This window comes from Pygoscelis adeliae, unplaced genomic scaffold, assembly GCF_000699105.1.
Source record: "Pygoscelis adeliae isolate BGI_AS28 unplaced genomic scaffold, ASM69910v1 Scaffold25, whole genome shotgun sequence".
NCBI lineage: Eukaryota > Metazoa > Chordata > Aves > Sphenisciformes > Spheniscidae > Pygoscelis > Pygoscelis adeliae.
The window spans coordinates 4,674,985-4,687,723 of record NW_008824808.1 but is presented as its reverse complement, the minus strand read 5'-3'; the positions used below and the strand labels follow the sequence as shown (position 1 = coordinate 4,687,723).

Sequence of the window (12,739 nt, the reverse complement as noted above, 5' to 3'; positions counted from 1 at the left end):
ATAGATCCTTCTACGTTTTGTCAATTTCTTGAGCAGACCACTGACCCCACACAATTCTCAACCTTGTTTAAAAAAGTCAGTTATATCCTCAGTTACTCAGTTCTTGCTATTAGTCCTGGAAATGAGATCAGTGATTCATTATCCAGGCTGTTCAATCTTGTTAGGCAAAAATTTCTCTCTCTTTTTCCCAAATTTATCGTTGATATTAAAGGCCATCTTTGCTGCCTTTTAGCCTATATTATGTGGATTTGCTTTACGTTTGATTTTAATTAGAAAACATACACTCATCGCAACGGTAGAACTTTTGTTCCCGAAGGATTCAGAGAGGACGTCACACAAGGCTTACAGATTTTTAAGCTTAGCAAGGGACTCTAAAACCCTCCTTAACTTAAAAAGTAAAATTAAAACTTATTTTTCCAATTTCTGTGTTTGCAAAACATCTGTGGGATTTTAAAATATGATTCTAGACACATTTAAACTATGAGAAGTAACTGATTCTATTATAGCTTCCATCATTTGGAATTTGCCCAGGCAGAGTTCACAAAGGCTAACCCAACATCAAGCAGCTTTATCCTCTCTTTTGCTTTAGTTTCCTCCGAAATTTGCCTCACTATTCTGACTCCTATGCTAGCTACAGTTTATTTAATTTTACAAGCTTCCACCTTCTTTCACAAATTCCCTTCAGTCACCAGGGACATCTGACATTCAAATTTTGGTAGATGAAGATTAAGTTGTAAGGAACTACCACTGAGGGGTCTCATATTTTGTCTCCTTTTCTTACACTTCCTACACTGTGGTGCAGCAGATATGTATGTCCTAAATTACCATTCAGCTTATTAAAATGTTAAATTACAGTTTCACTACAGGACTACATTATTTGTTCTACTCCTTTTGTTTTAACATATCTTGCCCGAATTTCTCAAAAGCTTCTTTTTCTTTTGTATTGCAACAGAGAATGAAGTTTAAATCTCCTACATCTGCTCTTCATTTTGTCAAACCAAAACCCTTGATAAAGGATGATAATGTAATTTTGCTTGAGCTCCCTAATTGTAGGAGAAGCATCTCTCTCTCCCTCTAGCTACTGTTAAAATGGCTATAATCAAGGCAGAAAGCAGTACAGCCTACTGGGATGAATCATGACTGAAACCACAGGCCCTATTTCAGAGTAAAGAGGGACTAATAAGAAGGGCCTAGAGCTCTTCTTGTCAACATAAGTAAAGGAATCATCAAGTAATTTCAGAGACATAAAAGCAGCACATCGTAGCACTAATTGGCATCTGAGCAGTCAACAGTTCAAAAGACTTTCTCAGGTTCCCATCAGACTGTCTTTAAAGGTAAGTGTGTTTTATAGAAGTAGAAAAGTTTCAGTAGATGAAGTGCCCATTGAGCTAAACTAAAAGGACAGGCGAGGAGAATCCCTCAGAAATTGTTTATTACAGGCCAAGACAAAGACTCCTAATGGGTGATTGTAAAGGTTGGCCTGTTCTCAGATATGCAGTGTTATCTGAATGTCAGTATATAAAGGACTATAAAACCAATGGAACAATTAATTTGTTTTCATCTCAGTTATATGCTTTTTCTCCTACTTCTCTGCTAGTATCTGCCAATAGTGGTAAAGGAAGAGATACAAAAAGCCTCTCCCTTCTTTAGTACATCTCAAGAGAAGAGAGTTGTAACTTGTTTCTTCCAGAAAGATGGGAGGTGGTAGCCAGCCAGCCAGGAGGACAGCGTTTCTCGCTGGAATGAGCTGTGTACCTATCCGGAACTTCGATCCTGACAAAAACTCAGGGTGCACAGCATAGGACCAAAAAGCACTCTGAAAAGACTGCCTGTTCCCTGTGCTCACCACAACAACCCTAGAGGCACCGCATTAAATCCTCCCTGCCGTGCCCTGAGAGCTACACCCATTTTTCCCAGCTCAGGATCTGCCCTGTTACGCCCAAGGCTGGCATTTGCATTACCGTTATTACTATTACTGCTTTATACCGCAGTAGCTCCGGTTGACAGCTAGATCCATTGGTGATGAAAGCTGCTGCGTGACCACACAGGCAATCAGTCCCTGCTCCTCAGAGACTATATTGCTCACACTTTTTTGGGGGAGCGCAAACATTTCTTTTTCACCCTCAGCCACAGGCTATCACTTAGTTTCGAGGCAAAAGGTAAATCAACGGTTCTGGGATGTCAGAGGATTGCTATTTTTACAGTTACAAAGACACTTCCTCTCACAACAAAAAGTTATTTTACATTCCAAGACGGCTCACAGCCTGTAAGAATTTCAACTTGTAGCTGATCAAAATAGTAGCAGTAGGTGAATATATTAGCAGTCTCTGAATTGTCATTAACTTACTTGATTGCAAAACAAAAGACTGACAAAACGATTCTTATATAAAGTCTTGCCTCTTCTCATATTTGAACTTTACTGAAAACAGAGCAGCAAGGGCAACAGCACTTTACTGGTTTGTTGTTTTTTTTTTTTTTAAACACTGAAGTACGCAAGCATCTAAGGACATTGAAGTGGGTTGGCTTCAGAGAGATCAACTAAGGCAAATGTAATCAGGATTAGGACTGAGGGGTGCATAGTAGGTTGACCGAGCAGCCTAGCTTTGTATGGACCCAGTCCAATAACACTAGAGGATTTTTACTTAATGACTTCAGAAAAAAAAGCAAGCAAGCTACAATTAAAGGACATCTCCCCAGCAAAATTAAAACCCAATTCATATTTTGTACAAGCATTTTAAAGCACACAAAGTAACTATAAGTAAAAGCATGTAAAGTTTTCATGTGTTTGTGCTGGGAATGATAAAACTATCTGTGCCAGATGAGGCTAAGATTTCATTTCTTCTCATTAATGTTGCTGTCAGTTCACAACATTTTGTTTTCTTTCCTTCATTTTTTTGCTTCTCCTCTCCTCTTCCCCTCCCCTTTCTCCCTTCCCTTCCTCCCCTTTTCTCCCAAATAGCACCATAGCATTTTCTTCTTATTCTTCCTTCTCAAACAGGGAAACACTTCACAACGGAGTTTCTCAACTTTTAAACTAGGTTCTTGTGATCTTTGAATAAGCAGAAGGATGAAGCACAGCTAATACAGACTAGCCAGATTCTTCTTTATAAATATGCAAACCCTGCCTTCACATAATGTGCTAAATAAAACCTTTGAGAACATGTGATTCCTTTCCTAAATTTTAAAATGTGAAAATGACAGTGACTATAAGAAAAAATTGTACAATGAGAGAAAAGGACTCTAGCAGGTGGAACTAGTGATGTCTACTGAAACCACTAGGTGGTTTCCAGTATTTCAGAAACATGTGTGTATGTGTATGGTTGTGGAAGTAAACAGAGCCAGGATTATTTAATCCAGGACTGTTGTACTGTTACTCGCTTTAACAGTGGCAATACTATACAATGTTTAAATATTACATTTTAGAATATGGCTTTCAATATAAATTAAATTTCAATATTTTCAAACAATCTTTTGGACAAAGATTGCATCATCATGAAAGAAAAGTGCGCAGATATTACAATAAACTTTGTAAAGAGTTTTTAATGTGTAAAAAAAGGTAACATTAAGAAACTTGCAATATACAGTGTAATAGCTTTATCCTTGTTCTTACTGACAGATATCTTAATGAGCTCCTCAGTGTGAACCGGTGTAATTGTTTTTTAAAAACACACTGAATTTCTATTAACTATTAAAGTAATATGAGAGAGATACTTATCTCATCAAGAACCTGGGCTTGACATTATGCTCAAATTTCTAAACATAAGAAAAAATTAATCAGAGGAAAAGAATATCCAGAAGAACGTGACAGCTTATCTGTAAGTTAACCAGAGGCAGGTTCTGAGCACAGAGAAGCAAATGGTTCAGGGTTTTGGTATGTAAAGAGCTATCTGAAACCCTTTCCTTAGAGAAATGAACAGGAGTTGTGTACCCAAATACGGAATCTTGTGACAGCTACAGATACAATAAAAATACTGAAAGAGACTAATGACCAAAGGTATATGGGAAAAAGCAGTAAGATACTGGGATACACAATGGAACTAGAAAGGTGACGTTAACCAATACCGTCACATAGATGCTAAATGCATTTGACCCTCTTGTAGTTCTGTACAACGCATTGGAGAGAGTTTTTCTGAGAACAAGGTATACCTGAGCACGGCAGCTCTGTTCAAACCACAGGGCTCGCCTGATTACAGTTCTCCAACAGGAGCAGTAAGCAGATACCCGGGGAAGAGTAAAACAAAGCAAGCATATATGAGAGCTCCCACCAATAGTCTCCCAATCCCCAGCTGCTTGTCAGCCCAAGGGATTGCCTGAGCCCCTGTAGCCTATCTAAATGGTAGCAATACCCAAGGGATCTCTCTTTGAAGTGCAGCTCAGTCTCCTCTTGCGTACACTTCTTGCATTCACAACACCCTTTGGCAAGGAGTTCCAGTATCTGTCTCTCTTTAATGTGCAGAACCACCTCCCTCTGTTTGTTTTAAACCAAGATTAATTTGATGCCCAACAGACAGCGACCCACCTCTCCAGGACTTATTTTGCAGACTACTGCTTGTGTGAATATGGGAATGTTAATGGATTTTTACTCTCTTCATGTTGTGTTAGGTAATTCTTTTAATGCCTGGGAACCTACTAAAATAAAAGTGAGAAGCCAAAACACCATTTCCAGATTATGGACCAAAATACCATAAAATAGATCTTTAAAAACATGTAAGTTACAGTGAAACCATTTGAGAAATCACTGCCACAAATCACTTCAAATCACTACCACCATTTTGTTAAATCTTGATTCTGAGTACTGCTTTTGCCATGAGCTTTCCAATCAGTTCACATGGTCTTTCCTCAGTCCCACATTAGACCTTCCACCCCTCCCCACTGAGGAATGGACAGTGTATTTGGCCACTGTTTACTAACAGCAAATCCTGGGGATAAGTGCACATAATTGAAGCTCTTTTGTTTTTTCAAGATGATGAAACCGTTCAAGCTATTTTATTTCCAGAATTGCTTAAAGAGATACCCTGGACCTTGAAATAACACCTCCTGTTCAAGGACGGAGGTTTGAGCAATGGCCAGGTAAAAAAAGAGGTACTAAAACTAGCAGCCTTGACAAACATAATTTGTGAAAGACAAAAACCAATAAATAAACAAATAAAGTTTGCCCAAATAATGCAGTCAAAGGCTTCTTCAGAAAGACAGGCAAACTGAGATGTGAGGAGAGAATTCTTTAAAACTTGTAATAAACTGAAGTTTGGTACAGGTCTAAAGAGTTTTCAGACACGTGATCACATACGTAACAAAGCAGATCTGAAAGTCTGGCCTTCATGTTTTGCAACCTTTAAACATTTCCTTAAACATTTGTCTTCTTTTATGGTAAGCGCTGTAGCAAATCTGATGCTTTTGAAGAACATCATCAGAAATGCATTTAGGGAATGTAAAGGGTATTTTGTTTATGTGGAAATAACCGGAAAATGCCTGATTGGATAGTAGCTTTCCTATAGTCCATCGACAGCTTTACATTTGGCACAAAAAAAATTACAGTCCTCTCTGCATATAGGACTGCGTATCAAGGACAAGTGTAAGTTCATTGCTCTGACATACAGTCATCAGAAGAACTGAGCAGCAGTCTGTGGTCAGGCTTATGAAGACCGTAAAATGGCAGGCTGCAACTCCTGTGGCAAGCACAGCAAAGGAAAGTGTTTTATTCTGTAGGCTAGTGGAGAAGACTTAGAAGAAACACAAGGACATTTTGGTTTTTTTAATTAACTATTTTAAAAGGTTTTGCCTGCGAAATTAACAAGTATGTTTTATATTGTCAACACTATGCACTCCTTCTATCTGATGGCAGCAGTGAAACACGGTGTTACACAGTCTAAGAACGATACTCAAAATTTCAAACACAACTGTCTGCTCCCATCAGAAATAAACTTCAGAAAGACAAGTTAACAAAAAGAAGCACCTCTGGTTTAGATAAAATTACTATAGAAAGGGACTAAGTATACTGATGGATTATTGGGGAAAAAAAAGGAAAAAAATATCAGCACTAACATAATGAAACATACTTAAGAAAATGGCTAGCAGATGTTGCAAAGCTAAAAAAATGTGTGTTTTCTCTGTTCTTTGTGAAATCTATCCAGATCCAAATTTTTTGAAAAATGTGTGTATCTTATCTGGAAAATATAGCAGGTATCCATGAGTTGTAAATACCAAACTTAAAACACTTTGAGAAACACGTAGACATAAGATCTTCATGTTTCTTCTAAAGAAAAAAACACTCTTCAGAGAGCCTTTTTTTTCCCCCATGATGGGAAAGAAAACCCCAACACATTATTAAAGAATTGCATAAAAAATTGAAACATTCCAAAATGTTATACAGACTACTTACCTTTTGAAACTTTTGTATTTATATAGCACTTTTTGAAAGCACTTTTTAAAATATTAAAGTTTAAAACAAAAAAGTTAAAATTAAACCAGAATGTCTGTAACCTAGAACTTACCAAGTGTGATATTTTTAACTGCATATTCAAAAATATGCTTCTAAGTAATAAGAGCCATCATGGAGTGATTCATAGCTTCATGCAAAAACATCCCACAACATAAATCCTGTTAACCTTTTGAAAATCCCCAAAAGCTCATTACAAAGCTGCTGAATCCTGGCGTAACAAAACCTTATATTAAAGTATTTACTGTCCTTCTAAAAAGTCCATTACTTAAAAGAAATAATACACGTGAGTCAGTTGGATTTTATCATGGTCTGGCAGACAAGAAGTGTCAGACAGTGATGTATGTCAAATTAAATTATCCTAGGAAAATCATTATAGAAATTCAGGAGAAATATTTTCTCAACTGATGCTACACAAAAAACTATTCTCCATCTGAATTAATGGCGAGTTTACAGGGTAATGAGCATTACAGTGGAAAGACTCATGAAGAAAAGATGGTACCTTTCCTATCCTATTACTTTTCCCAGTTCTTGGAAACTACATGCAACACCCTTGGAGACACTGGTTTTCAAATGGATTTGTTGCACAAAAGTGGATTAATTTTCTTCTCCAAATGAGTGACCTGTTACAAGAAATGCTGCATATTGAATTCTACTCACTGAAAATATGCATTTATGACATTTAAATTATATTCCCTAATGTAAGCACTTAATTTTATTATAATCCCTATCTTGATCTAACTTTACAGTCATTACCAAATAGAACAGTGTGAATATTTGAGAGTAGAAGCACAATGTCTGAGTCGATTATGAAACTCCAAGTAAAAGCAGAGTAAAATCCTGGCCTTATTGAAGTCAGTGAAAGAGCTGCTGCAGACTTCACTGACACCGCTATTACATTCTTTACATTCGATCTTCATCTGCCATGAAGGTGAAATTAATGACATTTAGTATATTCTACAAATACTATTTTCTGGTTTTTAGAACCCATTCTTGAATTCCTTCTTCAGTTCTCACTCCAGTAAATGAAGTAAGATAAAGATCTGTCTCAGGGCTTGTCCTGCATTTTGGGAGAAAATGTACAGAAGGAAGCCTTCAGTGATAGGTTATTGCCCGTGAATAATGACTATCGCCAGTGAATACTGATGCTAAAGCCAGAAGCTTCACTACAGTATTTAAACAGCAAGAATTTTTTAATGAACTATGTTACATACTTATTTATCTGAAAGCATTATCTTCTCAATGAGAAAATAAGACTTTCCAACTTTTTAACTTTCCTATTCTCTTGTGCTAATGTATGGCAGAAAGACCTGCAGTTATTGCTAAGATAGTACTAATTTTTAAAATGCTTATAATTTTTTTTTCCAGGTATTACTCTGTGGACAGTAATTGCTGGTGCCAACTGTAAAGCTGCTGATGAACTATGGGGAAGCATCCAATCAGTCATTTTTCACTTATTTCTATTAAAAAAACCCCCAAACATATTTTACTTATATTCCCTAAATGCATTTTTGATGTTGTTCTTTAAAAGCATCAGATCTGCTGCAGCATTTATCATAAAAGACAATGAACGTTTTAAAAAAACCACATTTCAAAACAGGAAAGCTAACCTTTCAGATTTGCTTTGTTACATTTATGTGTGTGATCACTCATCTGAAAAGTATTTATTTTAGGGATGTACCAAGCTTCAGTTTATGAGAACAGAATGGGTCTGTCTCAGACTTAGTACTCAACTGCAAGTCATATTATGTCCAGCTCTCCATCTCCCCAGAAGCATCCCTTTATCTCAATGTTTGGTCATCATCTGAGTTATGTGTACGTAAAACTGGTTAGGCAAGTTTTGACACTTAGAACTGGCATAGTCGCAAAAGCATACTGACAAGCACAGTGTTTACAAAACCTGTAGGTCCAGCTTCTCACTTGTCAGCTTCTAATGTCATCGAGTACCCAATATTAGCTGTTCATTAACTCCACCTGTATTGCTGTGTGAAGTCTATTTTGACTGCATTCTAAGAAAAAGGAAGAGTAGTTTGGACTTCATTAACTCAACATTTGCCTTTCAGTTTATCTTTTTGCATGCAAAAATTGTACTTGGTGCATTCATTTTGCTTTTTATTTTTCATTTTATTCACTTTTAATAAGGGCTTCCACACTTCTGCAATCCTTCCATGTTACCCGTAACTTTGAAGTTCCCAAAATAATTTCAGAAAACTTGAACTCTCTCTTTATTAAAAGCTATAAGCACATACAATTATAGATGTGTGCCATAAAACAATCACACCAGTATATGCTTTTAAAGCTGAGATGTCAAAATATTCAAAATATTTTTCCTATGGCAACTGCAAAATGTAGTAAAGCCATTGGCCTTTACTACCAAAGGCCAAATTCTACAATCTTCTGTAAGAAAAACTTCTCTAGACTCCACTAGAAACTGGAGGTTTTGGGGCAGTGCCTACAAGACGAAAACTCTTACTGCAGTAAAATTGTAACATATGGGCAGAGAAATTATCTATCAAAAAATCAGAATAATACAGCCTATTATTTTAGGCAACTGGTTTGGTTTTGGATTAGATTCCGCTCTTGTATCCCAGTGACTCAGTAACAGAATCTAAGCTTTCATTTTCATTTATTAGGAAAGGAGTCCTGCCTGGCTCTGGATGGTGGTATTTATGCAGTTCCTATAGAGTTTGAAAGATTTTTATTTCATCCATGCTTCTTTTCACGTTCACACTCATGTAGGGAATTTCATCCCTAGAATGAGAAACAGAAAATATAAACTGCTCATAATGAAAAGCGCTGGACCATCTACAGCTGTACCAACAGTCATCTTCTGCAACGAACCTTTTTTTTTTCACCTGGCGACCATTTTCTTTGCACGTATTTGTTCTGCTCACTTCTTTCAAAAGAAATGCAGAAAATGCAGGTCCTCCCAATTAGGCTTTGTGTTTCACTGATCCTAGCAGAGCTGCCCTGCCAGGGGGAAGTCCAGTGAGACAGGTCTGTTTAGAGTGCTAGTGGGAATTCTCCACAAAACCCCCCTCCATAGGAAGCTACACCCCGAACAGATAAGGTGAGGGTAAAGTGGGTACACTGCATTTCCTTCCCCATCTCTTGCCATCACATAGTACAAGCTACTAATTGCTCCTGCAAAACCACAGCAAAATCAAACCCTGTGGTAAAAGGTCAAAAACCAGAGTTTAACATGAGACAGAAGAGAGCACAACAGAGAGCTGGAAAGACCGAGTTACATGTCAATGCTTTAAATTCTTCCAAAACAGGTATTTGCTAAATGAAATTATCATGCCTAGAACGCCTGCAGAAGAATGCAGAAACACTCTAGGGGGCCCTGCCAATGTAGCCTAAGGATACTAACTCCTTCCTGATCCTCATGTGGTGGTGATGCTAACCCAGAGCCTGACACACCAACCAGGGGTCAAATATTCCACTTTGTTCCACGAAAAGCCTTGATGCCCTCTACCTCCATCTTACATGCATCTGTGCCTAACCTCTGCTTCAACGGACAGCAAAGAAACCGTAAAAACAGAAGTCAAATGACACATCTTTGCATGTTATTAAATAATACATTTTACTATGAGAGAATGCATTTCAATAATACTCTGTTTCTCCCCATGAATTGTACTCTCTACCTCCTATCTAGGACCCTGAACTTAAAAGATCAGTTTTGCTGGTGAATGCAACTGTTACCCCTTGCTGGCCAACACAAAAAGATGGGAGCCTTCTAGAGGAAAGCAAAGGTTATTTGATCTGCCCAGTCAGTAAAAATAAACTGTCCCTTGAGCATAACACCAGGAATTCAGTCTTGTTTGTTACGATTTTCCCTATGTAGCACATGCTGCATTTTACTAACAGGCTTTTAAAAGGTTCCATTTATGGCATTTGGCTCTTGAAATATGCATTGACAAACAGCATCAGCAGAACATTTTCTTTTCTTATGCAATTTGATGAATACTAAAACAAATTCTGGAAGTCTGAAATTCTCTGGCTTTCTATACAACCTCCACCTAATAAGTACATCTTTTTAGACATCCTGTTCTGGGATTAGAATATATGGGGGGTTTGACACAGCTAATTTAGGTATAGCCTTCAAATGCTTGCAACTGGAAAGGATAAGATGGTTAAGCGGGCTTAAAATGGTTAATGGTCATTTCAACTCTGGATCTTCAGCCCACCTGCAGACTTAGTCAATTATTATCTGAAGAGTACTTGGTAATCTATGTAAAATGAATTTGGCTGCCTCACTTTGAACCTCAGGGGATATGTCCATGTTACAAAATAACTTAGGCCAACATACTCAGCAGAAACTGTCACTGTACTGGCAGTTTCAGCAGAAATGCTGAAGTTGGAATAGGCGTTTAGAACAAAACACAACTTTGTTTCTGAAGGAAAACCAAGGAGGATAAGAGTTTCAGCGGAAAACTGTTGGGGAAGATTACTATGTGCCCCACATCTCTACGCTCTGGGTAGAGGAAAAATTTCAATTCCCAGCACCAATGCATTCAGAACTTGTTAAAGCAGTATTTTGCAGTGAACATTTAATAATAATCACTCCAGCAAAGCAAGAAATATTGCATAGATGCTCTTGTGAAATATGATTACCTGACATACTGCTGGGAGTTATGGATATGTAATCATTCTTGTTCTTCTTCCGTCACCAATGTCACCTGCCAAAAAAAGGAAAAAAAACCCCATGTAATACGTCCATAAATGCAAATCTGCAGAATACCATTAACATTTAAACAGGATGGAACATTTTGGATCTTGAATACCACAATCCATGTTTGATGGCTTAATACATTAAATTCAATGCACCTTGCTGAACTGCATGAGGCAATGAATGCAAGTCAGGTCCAAAACCTGGTGGACTGGAGGAGCTGTGGGTAACAGGGATTTGGAAGCAAGGTCAAAAAGCTGGCGGCTACTGACGCAGGAAAAAAAAAGCTTCTGCCCACTTCATGGAACACTTTCCCTTAATTTTTTGCAGAAGTTCCTTTAGGTCTAATATGTAACTTTAGGAGCTAATTGTTTTTTACTTTACAGGTTCTAATGATATATGCCCATCACTCTCAAGTTCAGTAAAAAGAGAAGATTCAAAGGAACTAGAAATTCTCTGTCTACAGTTACATTGATTCTTCTTCAATCATTTGAAACTCAGAAGTCTATCAACTTTTACAAAGTTTGGAGATGTAAATAGTAATTTTAATCATTTGGTAGAAAACTAATTTATATGCACTTATTACTTTAAGTTTTGAACAATGGCATTCTCTATTTTATTAGGGAGATAACTGCAGCTGTGAGGAACTGGATTTGGCATCCTAAAGTCGTGGTTTTCATATTTGGATTGCCTCCCCCGTTCATATGTCCATACATACACACTGACACATTAACTATACTCCTTTTCTGTTTGGTAGCCAAGACCAAAGCCCTGCAAGCTAATTTTGTGTCCGGAGAGAAAGTCACCGACACCAGTTACGGCATCATCCTTCAGCAATGTCTGTATTTATACTAGCCGTAACGTTTTTCAAACAGAGGGATCACAGGCAGCATGCCCTCGTTCAGCCATCCCAGCCCAAACCATGGTGCCCAGCTGGATGATCCTGGCTCGCTCGCTCCCTAGTTTAAGCACCAACAATCCAATCCGAGCGGCGACAATCCTAAAGGCATTACTCCAGAACAGAGACAAGATCTTACTAGAATTTTTAAATAAGAAATCCCAGGCCTACAACTGACCCCACTAATGCCAGTGGAAAACTAGCCTGGGATCAGTCATGCTGTCTTGATCACTAGGAAACATGTATCTTTTAATGTTAGCATACAAGTGACGTTTTATAGGGGAAGTACAACCTCTCTTACATTGTCCTGATTGACATTTTATGTTAAGAAACTGTCCCTTGGGCTTTACTTTGTTAATGCACTTTTGGGTTTTATTTCTCTCCATCCGTTCAGCGCCACAGCTCTGTCTGTACTTCCTCTCAGCCAGTCTCCTCACACGGGGAGCGTTTCCCTTCCTCGTCCTTGAAATAAATATCCTTCACCAACAGCAGGCTAAAAGGACATCGAGTGCATCCGCCCTATTTAGGCACAGACAACGCCACTAGAATGAGAAAGCAGGTGAACTGCAGCAATCGCATGTACCGCGTAATTAATGTATCTGGGTCGTCGTTTCACCTAAGCTCATCAACCCTCCCAGCACTACACCGGCGAGGGCTGAAAACCCTCCCGGGAGCTCCGTCGCCCGAGGCTCTGCAATCCCCCTCCAAAGGCTCCACAAGATGGCGGCGGGAC

At 38.2% G+C, this 12,739-nt stretch overlaps 1 protein-coding gene across 1 annotated transcript in view; it reads right to left on the bottom strand.

Moving 5' to 3' along the window:
* THRB (thyroid hormone receptor, beta) overlaps positions 1-11,120 on the bottom strand; it is a gene marked incomplete at its 3' end in the record, with an annotated part of 49,065 nt that extends 37,945 nt beyond the window's left edge. Inside the window, exon 1 of the mRNA XM_009324188.1 lies at positions 11,054-11,120. Coding sequence (XP_009322463.1) covers positions 11,054-11,060 — 7 coding nt within the window. The remainder of the gene's footprint in view (positions 1-11,053) is intronic.
* Between the last annotated feature and the right edge of the window lie 1,619 nt (positions 11,121-12,739).